Source organism: Nuphar pumila, chromosome 10, assembly GCF_984573655.1.
Source record: "Nuphar pumila chromosome 10, dmNupPumi1.hap1.1, whole genome shotgun sequence".
Lineage (NCBI taxonomy): Eukaryota > Viridiplantae > Streptophyta > Magnoliopsida > Nymphaeales > Nymphaeaceae > Nuphar > Nuphar pumila.
Window position 1 is genome coordinate 75,097,252 of NC_143258.1, and position 20,351 is coordinate 75,117,602.

At 38.1% G+C, this 20,351-nt stretch overlaps 1 protein-coding gene across 2 annotated transcripts in view; it reads left to right on the forward strand.

Annotated features, from left to right (window-relative positions):
- The first annotated feature begins 4,045 nt into the window (after positions 1-4,045).
- LOC149826838 (cell division cycle protein 27 homolog B-like) overlaps positions 4,046-20,351 on the forward strand; it is a 51,090-nt gene continuing 34,784 nt past the window's right edge. The window contains exons 1-4 of one of the 2 annotated variants that reach the window (XM_090018991.1): positions 4,046-4,274; positions 4,759-5,184; positions 9,500-9,572; positions 9,722-9,831. In XM_090018991.1, coding sequence (XP_089875117.1) covers positions 5,047-5,184; positions 9,500-9,572; positions 9,722-9,831 — 321 coding nt within the window. In that variant the 5' untranslated portion in view covers positions 4,046-4,274; positions 4,759-5,046. The remainder of the gene's footprint in view (positions 4,275-4,758; positions 5,185-9,499; positions 9,573-9,721; positions 9,832-20,351) is intronic. The other variant, XM_090018992.1, reaches the window with a different exon arrangement.

Here is a 20,351-nt window from a genome sequence, read left to right on the forward strand (position 1 = left end):
TTTCCTTCTCTTCATCATTCTTCTTATTCTTCTTATTCATCTTTAGTTCTTCCTCATCTTTCTTTGTTTGTTTTTTATCTTCAATATCTGATGGATCAGGCTCTGCATGATAAATATCCAACAATTTGTTCTTGTCTTTTTCATTCTCAATGTTTATTATATTTTGGTACTTTACATAACCCTCATATATATTGGATTGGCGGATGATTTCTCCAAGAGTCATCCCCTCTAATGGCGAAGGCTTTTTTGTCTTATGAATTATAGTCATTGCTAACGTGCACAACACATAAATTTAACTACATCATTATATGTTACTACCGTCTCCCCAAGTATATATTATTACAAATTATCATATTCATTAAACAATCACCAACATTACAAGTCATCACAATATTTGGATTCATAAGTAAACATCGTAGTATGATTTAGCAAAATTAAGTACAAATTAAGGTAACTTCATAATTACACATTGCTATGAATAGCAAAATTAAGTACAATTCGATTTAATAATGTTTGGCCTTCATAAGAACAAATCATGCTAACTGTTTTTCAACACCCAGAAGGTGGATAAGTACAAATCGATTTGTTTCAGCATGAAAATAGGTGTTATTTAGCATAAACAGTACAACCAATTGTAAGATTTAACATTCATATTTACAAATCAATTTGTTTACATAACGAAACCTTAAACGAAACTCACTCAAACACCATGAGTTTTGCTAATCTGATAGTGGAGGAGAAACACCTAGAAGATAGATGCAACCGATGATGGCAATAGTGCTTCGACTACGCTTTGATGATAGTAGACAACGAAAAGGGGTGCTCCAGCAACAACAGACGATGCCAAAGGGGTGCTTTGGCGGCAGTAGTCGATGACAAATGGTGATCTCGCGGCAACAGACAACATCAAAGGCTGTGTCGTCAAAGAGAGCTCCTATTACAACAGATGATGCATCGTCAAAGGGTGAGCCAGAACGTTTAGGGCGATATATTGCAAGGAGCTCCTGTTAAAGCAAAGGAGTTTACTCCTTAGGGCGAAAAAGATGATGATTTTAACCTTTTCTGATGGGAAAACATTTTTGTCCTTTACTCAAAATGTTATTTCATGGCGCTAATGGCGGGAAAGGGTACTTAAGTCTTTGCAAACGAACCGGACTCCGATGCTAAGTGATGCCGACACAAACGAGGAAACGAGTCCCACGTGCTTACATACATGGCGCTCATTCAGACCGAAGAACACGCACCTGCGTGTTTCGGGGGAGAACATATAACCTGCTTCGTAATGCATGCCCAACACTGCAGCCCGTCTTCTTCCTTGAGAAGGCAAAGTACAGAGAAAAAAAATCAGAACAAGCACAAAACAAAAACAACAACGAAAGAAATAGAAGAAAAGAAAGGAGGGACCAACCTACCTTCGTAGTTCCACAGTTGTGGGCGTCTCCACTTCGGCAGCAACACGAAAAGGAGGGAGAAGGCAGCTCCCACAGTTGCAGCTCTATGAGGAGGAGGAGAGAACGTCGATGGAGGTGGTGGTGCACCACAAAGGGTGGAGATGGCCGGACGATGGAGGAGGAAGATAAATGAAGGAGAGAGGAAGGGAGGTAGCTAGGGCAAAAAGAATGAAAGAGGGGGAGAGGGTTGCTTAAAATTTGGGGTGGATCCTAGTTTGACCCGGATCCAATTAGGATCCAACTGAATCCTGCCCCTCTAGATCTAGTTAGCTTCCTAGTTGAGCTAACTAGGTCTAACCTAGTTAGATCAACTAGGGTAGAACCAAACCCAATCATGGGATCAACCACCTGGCTGAACCCAGCTGACCCTGGCAGGGTCAGCGCTGTTGAGATTGGCTGGACTGGGCAGCCATCATCAGCCCTTTATTGCCGGCAACAATTGAGTAATTGATTCACTCTTTAACATATGAACAAAATAGAGGAAGACGATACATTGTTTCATATATTTCTTTCAACACATATCCAACTTGTCCAACAATTTCCTTTGCATATCAAGAAGTTGCTGTACCTAAGAACCCCTAACCAATGTATTTAAGTCAAAGACACTGGCATCCATGCATGTCCTTAGAACCTTTGTTGCCTTCAAGAAATTGCCAAATGGGCTAGCAGGTGCCCTGACTCTGGTGGCAAATCATCTTTTTGCCAGTTCATTTAGTTGATTTCATGAAAAGGGAGCGCTCATAACATAGATTGAAAAGGCAAACAAAAACGAGACGTATAAGAACACTATGAAGGATTTCACAAAATAAGTTCAGTAGAATCAATACCTTTGGGTGCACCATCATCTTTACAGGTTGGGTGTCATTTCAAAGAGATAATGAGTCCATTTTGAGATCTTGAACCAACCAACTTGACAACTTCTTCCTGGTTCTCAAGCCAAATGCCTCGCATTGGCTTGTCATTGTGCTGTAGGAAAGTAGAGAGATCATCATAGATGCATCCATGACATTAATGACTACTGTATGTGCCTGATTAAACAGAATGCCACATAAGTGCAAATTCGACCATGAACTATATAACCTATACTATTAACAGTAACCACACATGCACAAACACACTGAAAGAGGTAAAAGCACATATTCTTGTAAATATGTACAAGGAGGGAGAGAGAGAAAGAGAGAGAGAGACTGGTCATCACTTTGGCAACCAGCAAGGAAACGAGCTTCAGGTGATCTGGCAACTAGTGGGAGATGGGTTTCAGTTTTAAACAAGTAAAAGTTGGTAAAAGAGCAAGGTGGGACAAGTTGGTAAATACATAAAGTACAATCATTGTTTGGCCATGGTAAACCTACTCAAAGTTAGAGGAGGCAATTGTTTGAGAATTGCTTTTTAACCCAAGCGACTATTTGCAATATCTAAAAAATTAGGAGGTTTTTATAGTTAGGGTAAAAGTTAAGCATGTATTTGTAAAATGTTCTAATATTTGTATTCATACATTATATACTAAGTAAACTACTAGCTACCCTCTAGAGTACTGTACCCTCTAGCTGAAACCCAAATGCAAGTTGTATTTGATCAAATTGATGCATTCAACATGATCCATTTACTAGGGAATGAACTTTAGGTTGAGTGATTTCAATGCAAAAATATGATTTTGTTAACAAAAAAAATACAATGCATTGGGCTTGATCCAAAAAAAATTCACAAAAATATGAGCAAACAAGCTGTTTCTACTAGAAATACATGCAAGGGTAGCTAATATAATCTCGTCATGTTATATACATATATAGAAACTAAATAATGGTTAATAGTTGGTGCTATTGAAGGAACAAAACAATTATGCTGAAAAATCATAGGTTCAAGCTTTATCGACTCAATTTGACCATATAGATGTGTTTAGCACGGTTTGTTTATTACCCATCAAATATTTCATCATGTTATTTTAATCCAAACAATCTCTTCCATTCGTGAAATCTTAATGCATTGTGTGTTGATGATATTTTGAAGCCCTTGGAAAACCTACTTATATGTCACAATTAGATAGTTCTAAACTCATTCGTATAGTAAACAAACCTAGCCATCAAATCCATAAGGTCCAATTTACAAAAACAAAATTAAAATAAAATGAAAAAAGTGATTTGTTTCGTGCTCAAACATCACCAAATATTAACCCATTAAGGCTTTGTTCGAGAGTCAGAGATAGGAGGACATGAGAGTGGAGATGGTATTTGATGAGGGTGAAGTTGAGTCATTTCCAATTTCATCTAACAAGCATTGCCTATTTACATATTCATTCCCCTCACTCTTTGATAATTTTTTTTTGGTAGGAAACATTCTTTTAAATGGTTGGATCTTGGCATTGTTGTAAAATTAGTGAAATGTATGTCTAAAATAAATTTTTTGAACGGTTCCATAAAAATCTGATTGTAAGGTTCTTGGATCCCTCTCTCAGTCGTCTGCTCCGATCCTTTGGGCTTTAGGGCTTTGGTACACTCCGGCGACGACCGGGCCACCGTTCCTGCCGGTCGACCCTCCGATCCCCGTTTTCTTTAGATTTGAGGTATCTTTTGATTATATCTATCTATCTATCTTCTTCTTCTTTTTCTTCTCCTTATTTTCTTTAGGTTCAAAGGAAAAGTATCTCGACTCTCTGTTCCTCTATATCTTGCAGGGCTTTGGTCCTCTGAATAGTGCGTGCTCAACCCACAGTTGCTGCTGGATACTCTTCCCCCTTTCCACTCTTTCTATCGCATTTATATTCCAGCAAGGCTGTTTCTCACGAGGAAGAGGCCTCGATCCACTTGGGTGGTCGTCCCTTCTCTGGTCTGTCCCTCAAAGAATATGGTTAGGGACTTAGGATTAGGATTTTATGTACTATTTTAGGGTGACGTTTTCTTTTGTGTGTGTCTGTGTGTGTGTGTGGGGGGTGTTGTTTCTTCATCATCATCTTCTTCTTGATTGCATAATGTGGGAAAAGGACCAAAATAGCATAATTCAGACGCTATCCATCAGCCAACTGCATTCGAAACATTTCGTTGGTTCGAAAACCATTCAATTTCAGCATCAAACATATACAATATGTTGGAAAAAAAGATTTGTATGTGCATGGTTTCGATTTGGTTGTGAGCTATTATTTTTCAAATTGACATGCTTGAATGAATTGATTTGTATGTGTGTTTCTTCGCACATGACTAGTCTGGGATTGCATTTAAAGTGGGAGCAAGGTTTTGCTTTTCTTGGTATTGTAGCTTTACGCGCTTTTTGTTTTGAAATTTATGTTCTTCTGTTTTTTGTTGATGACGTGCAGGTTTCTGTTTGGATACGCAGTTGGCTTCCGTGATTCGCTTGCCCGTCTTGCAACTTAACTTGTTCAGCCAATCAGTATTTTTTGCATAACATCCTGCCGTACTATTGAGTCTGCCAATCTGGGGGATTTCAATTTGAATTTAGAGTTTTGTAGAGTTCCTTTGCCATAGATTTGTTTGAGATCAAGAAACTTCTGTGTCTCCCTCATTACTTGTGAGTGATGATAGTGGTGGAAGTTCGGTCTTCGTTCAAACTGATTTGAAATTCGGAAATGCTATCCTTAAAATGAATGGAGTCTCTCATTAAAAAGAAAAAATCAAGCATGGAATCCATCCTGATCGATTGTGTAAATAGTAGCCTTCGTCTTTACATGCACCGGAATGCTACATTTTTATCGGAGCGCCTTTGTGCAGAGTTTCCATCTGAGGTACATGCTTTTTCTTATTTTTATTTTTGCCTTCAGTTATCCTTTTTCATGGTGATTAACTTCTAGTACGCTTTCTAAGATTTTGAAACTCATGAGTTTGTTCATATATTTCCTTAGGAGATTGTTAGGTTAATGACGTCGTACCTTTTTTTGTCCCCATGAAAGATTTTGTTGTAGTGACTAATTGTGTAAGAACTCTTTTCGGTCACCCTTTTTTGTTAATTTCTTTTGCTATGGTTATGGGGTTGCATTTAAGCTATGTCACTTGGATGTGGGTGCAGATACACGGACGCAACCATTTTTATGAAGTTTTTAATATGGCTAGTATCAGGGGTGGAGCCAGGAATTTAAGCTAGGATGGGCACAAATGCACAGTAAAAAAAAAAAAAATTTATGACAATAAACTATATCAGCAAGTGCAAAAAAATTTGAGGAACTACAGTGTGTCATATTTATAATTAGGAACCTTGGTTGAAACTAAACATGTTTTTAGTAACAAAGAATTTTTTTTAATAACTAGCAAGATGATGACTCTGCTAGTAAACCAAAAATTTGCAGCACCAAAAAAGAAAAATATCTACATTCCAGCCTCCCCGTTCTCATCATGCCCAAAATCTATCGTTCTATTGTCAGAAAAATCTCTGGCGCTCAAATTCCTTCCTCCGATATGACGAAGGAAGAAAAGAGGCCAAAATGGAGAAGAATAACAAACTCTCAAAAATTAGAGCCTCTTCTCGACGCTCCCCTTTATGAGAGAAAGAGCTTTCACTGTAAATATTACCGTTAGCAAGCCTCCATCCTCTTGGAGGTTCACCTCTCCGTATCGGCGGCACAAAACCATCAATGTCGTCATTAAAGCACACACACACACACACAGAGAGAGAGAGAGAGAGAGAGAGAGAGAGAGAGAGAGAGAGAGAGAGATTTTACTGTTGGCGAGTCTCCGTCCGGTTTGCCTCTTTGTATCTGCTGCGCAAAACCAACAACATCTTCACTAGATGCTTAACCAAAAGGGGGCCGTCGGCCTCCTTTGGGTTGGGCACTAGTGCTCACCCTGACCCATATCCCTCTTAATGGATTTCAGCCGGTCAGGGTGGGCACGTGCCGACCCTCCTGCTAACGTGGCTCTGCCCTAGCTAGTATATAAGGGGGCATGATACAAGGGCCAAAATAGAGTATCAGAGTGACACAGCGTTTAAGCATACAATATGATGACTATTACAATGGAATCAGTTAAGAATACATCTTGTAATCTGAGATGTTAATATTTGCAAATAAAGAAATCAAGTGCAGAATAAGCAGACTACTTATTGTATTCGTATATGCTTGTGGTGTCTGGATGGGTGTCCACATGCATGTAATAGTCTATTCACAGTGGATAAATCGTTTGCTTTGCATGGGGACGAGAATGAATCAATTTAGATCCCATTTCCTTGCTTATGTTATATGATGGAAAGGAAATTTAGCTTTTAAAACATGTTTAAGATTTCATCAGAACTCCATTACACATGCTTGGCTGATCCAATACTCTTGATCTACTGTTTGACATGCTTACATGTCTAACATAAGAAGAATATCTGGATTATTGCTTTTCTGGGATCATTTTAAATTTGATTATGAGCTCTATTGAACAAATACATGAATAGTGTCCCTTAGAAGTTGCAAACAAAATTAAACACAATTGTATCCAATATGTTATCAAGGTATTGCTATACTTAGGTCGTTGTCATGTGATTATTAGTAGTTGGATGCAGTTCTGTAGGCTTGAACACCCGGTGCTGATTTACATGTGTTGGTTTTGGGCTTAGTTACTGTGTTCCTTACTTTGGCATATGATACATAGCTTGCATTCAAAACCATTGCTTTTCCATATCTACCAAACTGTGAGCCATGTGCACACATATGTAATTGCATGCATCTATGTTTGTATATGTTGGCATGTTTTGATAGGCATGGTTTGTACTAAACTTCAGCTTTGTTGCATGACAGACACATGTATGTGTACACATATATTCTTATGTATCTACAAATATACATATGTGTCTTGTATCCATTAGCATACATACGGGTATCGTTATTGTTGACCAGTTTGGTTGGCATTAACAATATCACTAGGCTTTCCTAACCACAATAGTTCTTCAGATACTAGTGGTTCCTTGTATTAGTGGGAATTATGCAAATTCTTAGTAATCATATTAACTTTATGATGTTTTTTCTAATCCTGAGGTGCAGTTGATAACATGACTCATGCACTTTCAAATTTATTGACTTGTTGGAGCCAACAACTGATGGAGGGCATTGCCATGGTGATTCAAGAATTGGTAGAGGCATTAAAACCTAATCGGTCCTGTTGTTATCCGCCATTGATAATGCCAAGGTTGTAAGTATCGTATTGTTACCCATATTGGTCGGGCCCAAAATAACACCATATTGTATGGTATCATAAACGCATTGTAAATTTTTAATAAAAAAATTTCAAAAAATCCAAAAAAATCAAGAAAAATTAGAAAAAATTATCCAAGACTCTAAAAAATCACAACACATGAAACAATTATGAATTGTACAAAATACAACCATAAAATCACATTTATGTCTCTATGAGATATATAAGACATCATCTGATGCAGTGAGGAAGCCGAAAAATCCTTCACGTAAAGGATGCCGACTTGATGATCGTGATTGCAGCGAGGGAATGGACGTTGTTCCGATGTTGGGCCGACGTTGATGCTGATTCTCCAATGCACGAACAATTGTGCAACATCAAATAACTTAATGGAAATGCTGACGCAAGGAATCAGATCAATCGATCCGATCAATAGCTTATTAATGATTGAGAAAGGCTACACTGAATCAAGACAACGTAACTAGCAAGAAAAATGAAAAAACTGCTGTAACAACTGGCCAACAAGACAAATAACATAAATGCAGATATCCAAAAGGCTGCTGCCAAAACGGACGCGAAACTGAAACAAGCAATGGGAATAAACAATAGGAAAGAAAGGAAGCAATGAAAAAAAAACAAAGGACTGCTGCAAAACTGAATGAAAAAAAGGAAGGCTCTCAATATGTTCTTTGCCGCACGCAACCCTAGAATGGCCTACTTAAAGGCTGCAAGTGGACCCGGGTCTCGGGTCCGGTCCTGGACCCGAGGTGTCCTCATTCTGCAGATGGATCTGGGTCGATCCGGGCCTTCCCTTGTCTGGAGTAGGTGCGCAGGGTCACGTTCCTGCATCAGGTCACCTTACCTGCGATCGGATCTAGCTCCTGGGTCCGATCGTCCATCCTCTGTGTGTTGGGTTCCCTGACCGTGCCTGGGTCACGCGGTACATGCCCAATCTGGTCCTGCTCTGCATCATCATCGAACATCAACTAATATAGAATCATAGATAATATTGCATGCATATCTCACAAGAACAATGCCACAAGACTCATACTTTCATATTACATAAAAATAAACAAAATAACCAAGTTTATGAAATACGATTCAAAAAAAAAATGATAGTATCGTACAATATGATACAATATGTATCATTACTTTGGGAAAACGATACGATACACACCCGTATCTGTGTCGATATGATACAACACTGGGTAATACTATGACTAATAGCACCTTTTTTTTAATGTATGGTGCAAATGCTATGTGCATGTGTGTGTGGGCGTGTCTTCATGTGTACATGCAAATGGGTGCATGGCTTCTCACTTGAGCTAGTTTTAGAGCTGAAAGGGCTGAAATCAATCAGGGAATGTGGCTTACATGCCAGTGATGTGCATAACTCCAAAATTAAGTGACTTTTGGAGTGAAAAAGGTTGAGACCAAATAAGGAATGTTGTGTATTTTTCAATGACCATTGACCAAGTTTTGTTTTGAATTAACATCGGAACCCCTCTTACGATTTGGTCTCTTTGATGTGAAACATAACCTATCGAAGACGTTATGTATACTGTTATTGATATGCCATCCCCTGCTGGATTATGCTCTCCTTCGCTTTGGCAACCCACCAAATGGTGGAGTTTTTTCTTCATCTAATGCATACCATGTTTTGACTTTTGATCTGCAGGTGCTTGTCAGCACAGTTTTTGGTACTTTTCCTTGTATTGGCCTTATTATGCTTGTTATAATGTATTGCATAGTCAATGAAGCATTCTTTTTTCTCTCTTTTTCTTTTCCCTTTCTATTTTTTTATTTTTTTCTTTTATTTATATCGTAATTAAAACACAAAACCCCTCCATTCCCCAGATGACTGTTGTTGTTAGGAACTGTATGTATATTGTATTTGATTTCTACTCTGTTTATTGTTTATTCTATTCTCAGGTGAATTTACAGCTCTTAGCAAAATGTTACTTGCAAAACAATCAAGCTTACCGTGCTTATCATATCCTGAAAGGTAATTCCAGGCACTGTTTTATTTTTTTCCCGATCCTTTGCATGTTCTTGTAGCATGGGATTCTTTCTTGTTGAAATATGTTTTTTGCAAGTGTGTGTTTTCGTTACCTATATTAACATACTTTTTTTTTTCTGGTTATCTTTCTGAAGGAACACAAATGGCTCAATCCCGCTACTTGTTTGCAATATCATGCTTTCAGATGGATCTTCTTCGTGAAGCTGAAGCAGCATTATGCCCTTCAAATGAACCTAACAATGAGGTATCAGGTTTTGTGACTTCTAAAGTGAATTTGGTCTAATCATTGAAGCAAAATCCACAAAAAATTAGTTCTAGAATTTTGGAATACCTGTTTGATGTGGATATGGGTACAGGTACGTGGTATGGCATGGTTGCAACCTATATATATATGTATATATATAGATGTATGCATGTATAAAACCACATCTCTAAGTTTAGAGTCTTTAGACTAAGCCAACACCTGCGCTTATGCTTCCTTAATGCATTTAGCATGGTTTAGGAGATGAGACTATTTATGAACCACATACTACTCTCTCTCTCTCTCTATATATATATAGGGTTTATATTTGATACACACTATTGTACATATAATCTAGTCTGAATCTCACAGTGCGGGTTGTTTTGACACAATCTAACCACATAGATGTGTTCAGTATGCTGGATTTAGTAGGAATTGACTCTTTGATCATGTTTTCTCAATGGAAAACATGTTTTTATGAGTCGGGAAAAATTGATTCCTTCATAGCTGTTGATTTTTGGACTGCCGGAAAAACCTGTATACAGGCCGGATCCCGACAATCCAAAAGCCAATTCCAACTAAACAAAACCTGTAGATCACATCCATGGGGTCACTTGGAGCAAAAAAAACAAAAACAAATGATAGTTGCTGCGTCGTTTGCACATACAAATGACTATAGCAACTCTTAACCATATATATATATATGATGTAGGCATGTATGCATGTATATATTATACACACACAGGAGGGAGGGAGGGAGCTTCACTATAAGTGAAGGGAAATATTAAAAAAGCATATAACACACACATACACAGAGAATATGCAAAGCAACCAGCACCTTTCGCCAGCATTGACATGGGTACCTTGGGCGTTTCAAAATTCCGATGTTACGAATCTGAATAATGCTCTCCCTTTGAAGACAACTTTGTGCACATGCATTCGTGCACGAGAGCTGGTGAGAGTGAAATATTTTATATAATATAATGTAAGGAATCAAACCTTCAAGTAATAGCCAAAACCCGTTGCCTTACCACTTGACCACACCTCATTTATGTAACGCCCCAAAAATCCAGGACTTGTAACTTTTAGAATAGTTTAGAAAGCTTTGAAATCATACGATTATCAGAATTTAAATAGTACTTCAGCGGAAAATGATATTTTTATAACAACAAGTCAATGGACCTTGAGCGCATTATAGCGTAAACTTTTCTTTGTCGAATTCCGCACAACTATTGAAATCAAATGGTTTCAAAATGCAGTTTCAATAATTGAGAATTTGTTCATGAGATTTTACAACTCATTATATTTGTTGAAATAAAAAAGAAGTTTACTAAAACAGTTTTAGTAACTCAAGGTTTAATTAAAAGAGAATTTTTGAAATATACTTTATACCAAATTTTTCAACATGTCCTCAGGAGTGGAAAATGATATTTTTATAACAACAAGTCAATGGACCTTGAGCGCATTATAGCGTAAACTTTTCTTTGTCGAATTCCGCACAACTATTGAAATCAAATGGTTTCAAAATGCAGTTTCAATAATTGAGAATTTGTTCATGAGATTTTACAACTCATTATATTTGTTGAAATAAAAAAGAAGTTTACTAAAACAGTTTTAGTAACTCAAGGTTTAATTGAAAGAGAATTTTTGAAATATACTTTATACCAAATTTTTCAACACGTCCTCAGGAGCGAAACGTCAGGAAAAGAGCTCTATCTTGATCTCATCACGCCATCGTGTCATCGCAAACTATATCACCTGTTCATCACTTGCCCATAAAATGGGTCAGTTTCACTAAAAACTGGTAGGTGCACAGACAAGACAATATAAAACATAATTATGCAGAATAATTTAATATGTCAAGTAGACAGGTAATTAAATAGCAATTTGCTTTCAACAAAGTCATGGAGCAAACTATCATGAGCACGATGCTAAAATTATTACAAGCATTTTACTGGCACAAGTTGGCTAACTATTATAAGAAAAGAACTGCATAAGAAATTTAACTAGCAAAATACAATGCTACATCAACCACATACACAATTCCATAAGTATTGAACCCGTTGCATACTATAACCTTCATACGTGCATAACTCAACAAATTGTGTGATCGGATTTAAATTATGTTTCAATATTAACTGGCCAAGTGGGTACGCACAAGGCACGACTCTAGAAACGACTTAGACTGATCCGGGGGTTTATTATGCTATGTATTTTATGATAACTCGGATAGCTGACTGAGTCCGCATCTAAGGGGACGGTCGGTGACCAGGAGAGAAATCCCCAAAGCAGCATAAACAATGGATGCATCCTGAACATGGAGAGCTATCACCTAGGATAATTATGGTAGTCCTCTTCCCCTAACTCCGATGACTAGGGAAGCCGAGTCTTTTGCTCGTAACTGCCCTTAATAGCTTGTCCATCGAAGTTTTTGTATCTTCCCGTTCTCTCTCCTGACGGGAGTCAGCAGTTCAAATGAGTACATCATGGTTAGTTAACTGAAGACCCATTCTACATACTCTGGTCTTTCGACCTAACTCGAGCATCTTGCTGATGAAGGCGAAAATCATCACCTATTTAGGTGATTTCAACATTTGTTATTTGCACTTATCGAGGTTGCCACAACCTACTCATCCAATCATCGCAACGTAAAAAGACGTACTTGTCAAAAAGTATGGACGTACTTGTCAAAAGTACAACTACGATGAAAGGGATATGGTTTCACCAAAGAAACCCCAACAAATATTATCTGCAAAAGAAATAACACAACACAGTTTGGCAAGATAAGTCTTGAATTCATTTCAACAATATTTTGCATATTTCATGATACAGGTCGTCTCGGATCTCTCGTCCGATCAACAAAGTACTTAACATGTTGTGCATGTCTAAAAGTACGCTATACCGAAAAAGGGGGGTGCGTAGGCTTCTCAAAAGGAATCCTCAACACACAACTTCATAACGATCCAAAGAATATAAGAGTGCTCATTTGGCACGATTCATCCTTAAAAGCCACAATGCTACATTGAGTCATTCACACAAGGCACATCGCTATCAGTCTTGCATCCCAAATTTATCTTAGTATCCACATGATTCGCACGACACGCGACACTAGGTTTGATAAATGAAGAATGAGTCCTTCAACAGAACCCAACTCACTCATAGGCTCATGTCCCTGATCGGGGTTATTCGAATTGGGTCGCAACTCGAATAAGGGTTATAAAACATTTCTCCCAAGTGTGTGGACTTGGGAGGACCCAAATGTGACTTCGCAATCCTGCGAGACTTAAAACTTAACTTTGCAAAAGTTGTGCTATTTAAAGAGCACTGGGTTCGCAAAAGGAAACCTTCTTTTAAAGAACTGCAATGCACAAGCACAACTTCTAGTGTTTTGAAAACAAGTGAAATCAGAATAGGCACAAGACTACATTTATGTAAGTACATATTTACCATAAATGTGAGCATATGCAGGTTATAACATGACAACAAGCAACTCTCGACTTGCGATGCCACACATAGAGGGAAAATCACATAAGTAATACACGAGGTACCAAAACCATACCTTGGCCACTTAGATAGGCAAACACATAAGGTCATAAGTAATACATGAGACACAAAGTCATACCTCACTCAAAGGGAAACGTGCAGGCAAAAATGTATGCAAGCAAAACAAGGGCATAAGTATTGCAAGAAGTATGAAACCACACCTCAAACTCATAAACAACTACGCAAAATAATAATCGAAGAATGAAATTGTACATCGACCCATGAGCATGTAAACAAGAAAATACGCAATGCAGAAGCAATATAACTCTAAGCATGGGCATCTTAATTATTTCAACTTAATTAGGTTCATCTATTGCCCTTTGTGCGACTTTACCCTACCTCGTGAGGTTGCGTCGTTGCGAGCGTTTGAGAGTGTAGGCGATGCGGGGCTCGGGTCACGGGGTACGAGTGGAAATCCGTCGCGGAATCTGCAGGAAACCCAATGTTAGTATGAAAGTGACCAAAGAAGAGGCAGGGAGCAGGAGTGTTTCCCTGCTCGCCGACTGTCCGCCTTACACGAATAAGAGAGAGTGTCAGAGCACCCCTCTTCTAAAACAGGAAAAGATGGGAGGGAGATCGACCCGTGCCAGGAAAACTAATAAGAGGCAGGGGTGGAGCCCTCTGCCAAGCAACACAGGAATAGCAGGGGAGCCTCACCCCCTGCCGCGAGCCTAAAAGAAACAGGGACACCCCCCCCCCCCCCCCCCCCCCATCGAAAACGAACAAGGGCAGGAGAGGAGGCCAGGCTCGATCCTCAGGCCAAGCCTGTCCCTGGTCTTCAAGGAGGCTACGAGGAGTGGTGGGCTCGACTGTCAGGCCGAGCTCGACACTGGGTTGTAGGGTACGCAAATCAGGGAGGGAGGCAGAAGAGGGAGACAGAGAGGGGCAGGGCATCACCCCTGCCAACCAAGCTAAAGGCGGCAGGGGCCTTGCCCCTGTCTGCCGGTGAAAGACAAAGGGCAGGGGTGAAGCCCATGCCGAGAAGGTAAAGGTGGCAGGGGCTTGGCCCCTGCCGGTCTGCCGAAAAGAGGCGACTAGGCCATTGCCCTGTCGGCCTGTCAGAGGAACCGAAGGTAGCAGGGGCTTGGCCCCTACCGACCTATCGAAAGAAGGCCCAGGCGACAGGGTTCGACCCCTGCCAGCCTGTCGGAGGGCGAGCAAAAAAAAATCAGCACCAAGGGAAGGCATGGCGTCGCCTTGCCCGCCAGAAATCTCAGGCGACAGTGGCGGCGCCCCTGCCGAAAGGAGAAGAAGAAGAGGAAGCAGACAACGAAGGGAGAGAGAGAGAGAGAGTTACCTGAGAAGGGGCCGACAAGGTCGGCGTCACCGGCGATGGCTCGCAGGCCGGAGCTCAAAGGTCCATCAGAAAGGGAGAGTGGGTGAACACAGAGAGGGTGAGGATGGCATTGGGGTCGCAGCCGCCCGCAGGGAGCCGATGACATTGGGGGTTGCGAGCAGGGGTGCTGGCGCAAGGAGGGCGAGTGAATGGGCAAGTTTTTGCCTTTTCTAATGCTTCCAACTCGTCATTCATAGCCTTAATCCATTCATGTAGGTGTTTAGCCTTATGATATGATTGAGGTTCAGAATACGAGTGAATGACCATTAGGCAAGATCTAAACTTAGGTTCAAATGAATCATATGATACGAATCTATTAGGAGCTTTCGAAATTCTTATGAATTTTCTAAGGTTAAAATAATCTTCTTCTTGGCATTGAGAGTATCTTTCTAAAGCACTTTGTGGGTGATCTTCAATACGACGAGTATAGGTTTGTAAATTATCGTGAGGTAGGTCCACATTGTCAAGACTCTTACTCATTCTCGTTTGCCTCATGAATGTTTTGACTCTCATCAATATATTCACTCTTGTCATTGACAAGGTCAAAGAGGAACGAATAATCACAACTTTCTTGGATATTCTCTTTGGTAAACCCTCTTTCATTTTCAAGAAACGTAACATTTTTAGAAACATATAATTTGTTTATTTCAATGTCATAATACCTATATCCTTTTTGGTTTTCGGCATAACTAAAAAACACATAAGTAATGGCTTTAGGAGAGAGTTTATCATTTTTGTTGGTAAGAACAAAGCATTTGTTCCCGAAAACCCTCAATCTTTTGTAACCGGGAGACATTTTACAAAGTTTTTCAATAGGAAAAATGTTTTCAATATTTTTTGAAGGCATTTTATTAATCAAGTAGACTGCCGTAAGGGCAACTTCATCCCAATTTTTTTTGGAACATTTTCAGACACTAGAAGAGTTCTGGTGGTTTCGATAATGTGTCTATGCTTTCTTTCATCAAGACCATTTTGTTGAGGGGTATAGGGACATGATTTTTGATGTACAATTCCACTTGAGCCAAGATAATTTTTAAATTCTTTTGATACAAATTCTCCCCCGGAATCAATTCTAAAAATTTAGATATTGGTTTTAAATTGATTTTGTATATAACTATGATTTTTTTTAAAACAATCAAATACTTCAAATTTGTGTTTTAAAAAAAATATCCAAGAGTGTCTGCTATAATCGTTCACAAACACAACATAATAAGAAACACCTCCTTTGGATATAACTGGTGCAGGTCCCCATACATCCGAATGCACAAGTTCAAATGGATTCTTAGTTATAAGATGTCTTGTTCCAAAATGTAAAGACTTCATTTTGCCAAAAATGCAATCTTCACATAAATATATATTTTTTTACAATTTGAAAGAAATGAAAATAATTGTAATTTGGTCACACTAGGATGTCCTAGTCTTTTGTGCCAAATTCCTATATCTTTCTTTTTCACAAAATTAAAAAAAAAAATGTTTTGGCAATTCAAGATTGTCCATAACGTAAAGGTCTCCTCTTCTATGGCCTTGCCTAATTGGCTTCCCGGACTGGAGATCCTGTATTGGACAATCATTAGATGAGAAAACTATTTTGCAACCATAGTCCGCAATTTGAGAAATCGATAGGAGGTTTAAATTTAATTTTGGTACTACTCTAATATTTGGTATGTGAAATATAGGTGTTTTTTGATAAATACCATTTTTTATTTATTTTTAAAGTGGTGCCATCGGCAGTGGAAACACAAAATCATTTGAGTTAAAATTGCATTCAGACAATATAAACTCATTAGAGGTCATATGAAATGAAGCATCCGAATCTAAGATCCAAGAGGTCTTACCATGGTTGTCATTGGTCGATACGGCCGCTCTCGAATACGAGGAAAATTGAGCTTTGAACATAAGGTTGCAAAGCCTCTATCAATTGAGCTAAAGAGAGCGAACCAATGCATTTGGAGTCGTCTACTTCACTAATTTCCACCGAAGACACTTTTTTATCTTCTTTATAATCCTCCTTTCTTTTGGTACAAAAAGGTTTGATGTGTCTCGGTTCATAGCAATGGTAGCAAATAATTTTTTCACCTTTTTTTGACTCATGATCACCCCTTTTTTCATAGTTGTTGGGGTTTCTTTCATTTTCATTTCTTACAAAAACGAGGTGGTTTATAGCTCTTTGTATGGCTTTCGGGCTTTGACATAGCAAGCACGGATTTTTCATCCTTAGAAGTGGGTGACCTTTTCAACCTATTCTCTTCCATAGTTAATTCTTCAAGAGTCTCAACTATGGAAGGAACACACCTCCTCTATGAAGTAAAGCGGACTTAGTTCCTTCAAATTTAGGCCTAAGCTCATTTATGAATTAATAAAAATGCTCTGCTTTGATTTGATTTTCGCGGAGCTCAACATCTTGTGGGCAATGCCACTTTGGCTCAAGAAGAGACAATTCATCCCAAAGGAGAGAGAGAGAGAGCATTATTGTATTCTCTTATACTCATCTTCCCTTGAGTCATAGTCCTCACTTTATTTTGGACATTACATATATGTGCAATATCCTTAAGACTATACATGTCTTTAAGATATTTCCAAGCATCCCTAGTGAAGTCAAACTTGGCCAAACTAGAACATTTGTGAATGTCCACACTATTGATGAGTCATCCAATGATTTTGGAATGGCCCATCCTCCATTTTTTTCATTTTTTCTCGTATTCGGAAACAACTTTACCCATTTCCTCTCCTTAAAGCGCAATTTCTTTTCCATTTTTCAACTTTGTAAGGATGAGTTTAGGCTCCTTGTAAGTGCCGTCAACCAACCCCCAAAGCCCTTTTTTCCATATCTTATGTTTTACTATGGATGCCTACATCACATAGTTGGTGTCATTTAGGTGTATGGGAATGAAGACAATTACTTCCCTTTCATTCTCCATTTACAACAAGCAGAAATAAAACACAAGATAAGATGAGAAAGAATGGAAGAAAGAAGAAAGTGATACAAGGCCTTTTTTGGAGATGGTCTGCTTCCCAATGTCAGAATTTTCCCAAGTTCAAGATCCTCCTTTTGATCACGACCTTCTTTCTAACAAACGTCCTTTGGAACACCAAAGCTCTGATACCGTGTAATGAAGTGGATTAAATCCGATATACATGCAAGAGCACTCTTTCAATCAAGTCAAATGCTTGATTGAATCACCAAACTACTCACACAAGGGTCTAACAAATTAATATTGCATATATTCACTCAAGAGAGTGTGTTGAAAATACAAGGCCTTCAAGGCCAATTTATAGAGCAAGAGAGGGTTGTTGGGGCAGCCCAATGTGAGTGTTGTGCTGCTCCTAACGAATTCTAACCGTTGGGAGCAGCTCCAACAGTCATATTGGAGCTGCTCCCAATAACCCAAAAAACAATAAACTGCAAAAGGCAAAAAACAAAAAAGAAATAGAAATAAAAGAAAAAATAAAAAGAGTTGTCAGCCCCTATTGGGTTGACGCCTATTACAGTGAAAGTACCAAAATACCCTTGATAGGTATTTCGGTTTACAACCTTTAAACATACATATACATACATGTATATGCATAGTATAACATATCTTAACAATCTTCCTTTCTCTCTCTCATTATTGTAAAACATAGAGGATGAAAGATAAACAATCGTTTCCATTTCCGTGCGACTCAATGATACTAACTATGTGATGTGGGCATTCATAGTGAAACACAAAATATGGGAAAAGGGTCTATGGGGTTTGGTTGATGATACCGAAAGAGAGCCTAAACTTATACTTACCAAGATTGAAAATGAAAAGGAAGTGGAGAAGAGATGTCTAAGGCCGTCACCGAATATGAGAAAAAATGGAAAGAGTTGAGGATGAGTAATTCCAAGATAATTGGATGGCTCATCAATAATATTGACATCAACAAATGCTCTAGCTTAGCAAAATTTGACTTCGCTAGTGGTGCAAAATAAAATGAAAACTATGACACAAGGAGAGACATTAGGAAATATTATAATGCCCTCTCTATTCTTTGAGATGAATTGGCTCTTATAGAGTCAAAATGACATTGCCTCAAAGATGTAGAACTCCGTGAAAAACAAATTAGAATGAAGTATTTTTATTAATTTGTTAATGATCTTAGACCTGAATTTGAAGTGACCAAGTTGATCCTTCTTCATAGAGGAGGTGTACCTACCATAGTTGAAACAAGAGTTAATTATGGAAGAAAATAGGTTGAAAAAACCATCCGCTTCAAAGGATAAAGAATCCATGCTTGCTATGTCAAAGCCCAGAAATCACACTAGAAGTTATAAACTTCCTCACTTTGTAAAAAATAATAAGAATGAAAGAAATTCTAATGACTATGAAAGAAGTCAAAATGATAAAAGAAGTTATTATACAACAACAACAACGCCTTCTTCCCAAACAATTGGGGTCGACATAAAAGAAGTTATTATGAATACAAAAAACTTGGCAAAATAATATGTTACCATTGCTATGAACTAGAATACATCAAGCCTTTTTGCCCCCCCGCCCCCCCAAAAAAAGAAATAAGATCAAAGAGATGATAAAAGGGTGGTTTCAGTGAAACCATCTTTTGAAAGAAATGGTGTAGATGACTCCAAATGCATCAGCTCATTATCTTTGACACAACTTATTAAGGCAATACAACTAATGTTAAAAAATCAAGCTTCTTCCTTCTCAGGTGTGGCCGTATCCACAAGTGGTGACTTCTTTCATATAACTCCAAATGAGTTCATGTTATCCGAATGTCATCCTAACCCAAATGATTCATATGTTTCAACCGCCGATGAAACTTCCTTAAAAACTAAAAGTTATGGGGCTTTTAAAAAATAACAAACTTTCTTTATACCAAATATTAAAGTAGTACTAAAATTGAATTTAAACCTCTTATCCGTTTCTCAAATTATAAAATTTTGTTTTCATCTAATGATTGTTTAATACAGGATCTCTAGTTCGGGAAGCCGATTGGGCAAGGCCATAGAAGAGGAGATCTCTATGTTATGGATAATCTTGAGTTATCAAAACATACCTTTTGTAATTTTGTAGAAAAGAAAGATATAGAAAATTAGCACAAAAGACTAGGACATTCTAGTGTGTCCAAATTACATTTGTTTTCATTTCTTATAAGTTATAAAGAAATAAATTTTGTTTGTAATGATTTCATCCTTGGTAAAATGTAATATTTACCCTTTGGGCCTAAACATTTTACATCTAAAAATTCTTTTGAGTTGGTACATTCAGCTGTATGGGGACCAACGAAGGAGGAATATCTTATTATGTTGTGTTTGTGGATGATTATAGTACACTTTTGAATATATTTTCTTAAACACAAATCCGAAGTATTTGATTGTTTTAAAAATTTTTATTGTTATTTAAAGACTCAATTTAAAACCAATATTAAAATTTTTAGAACCGATTTCATAGGAGAATTTGTGTCAAAAGAATTAAAATTTTATCTAGACTTACATGAGATTATTCATAAAAAATCATGTCCTTATACTCCTCAACAAAATGGACTAGCCAAAAAGAAGCATAGACATATTGTTAAGACCACTAAAATACTTTTTATATCAATAAATGTTCCAAAAATGTTTTGGGCCGAAGCCGCTTTTACGGCGGTTTATTTGATAAATAAAATG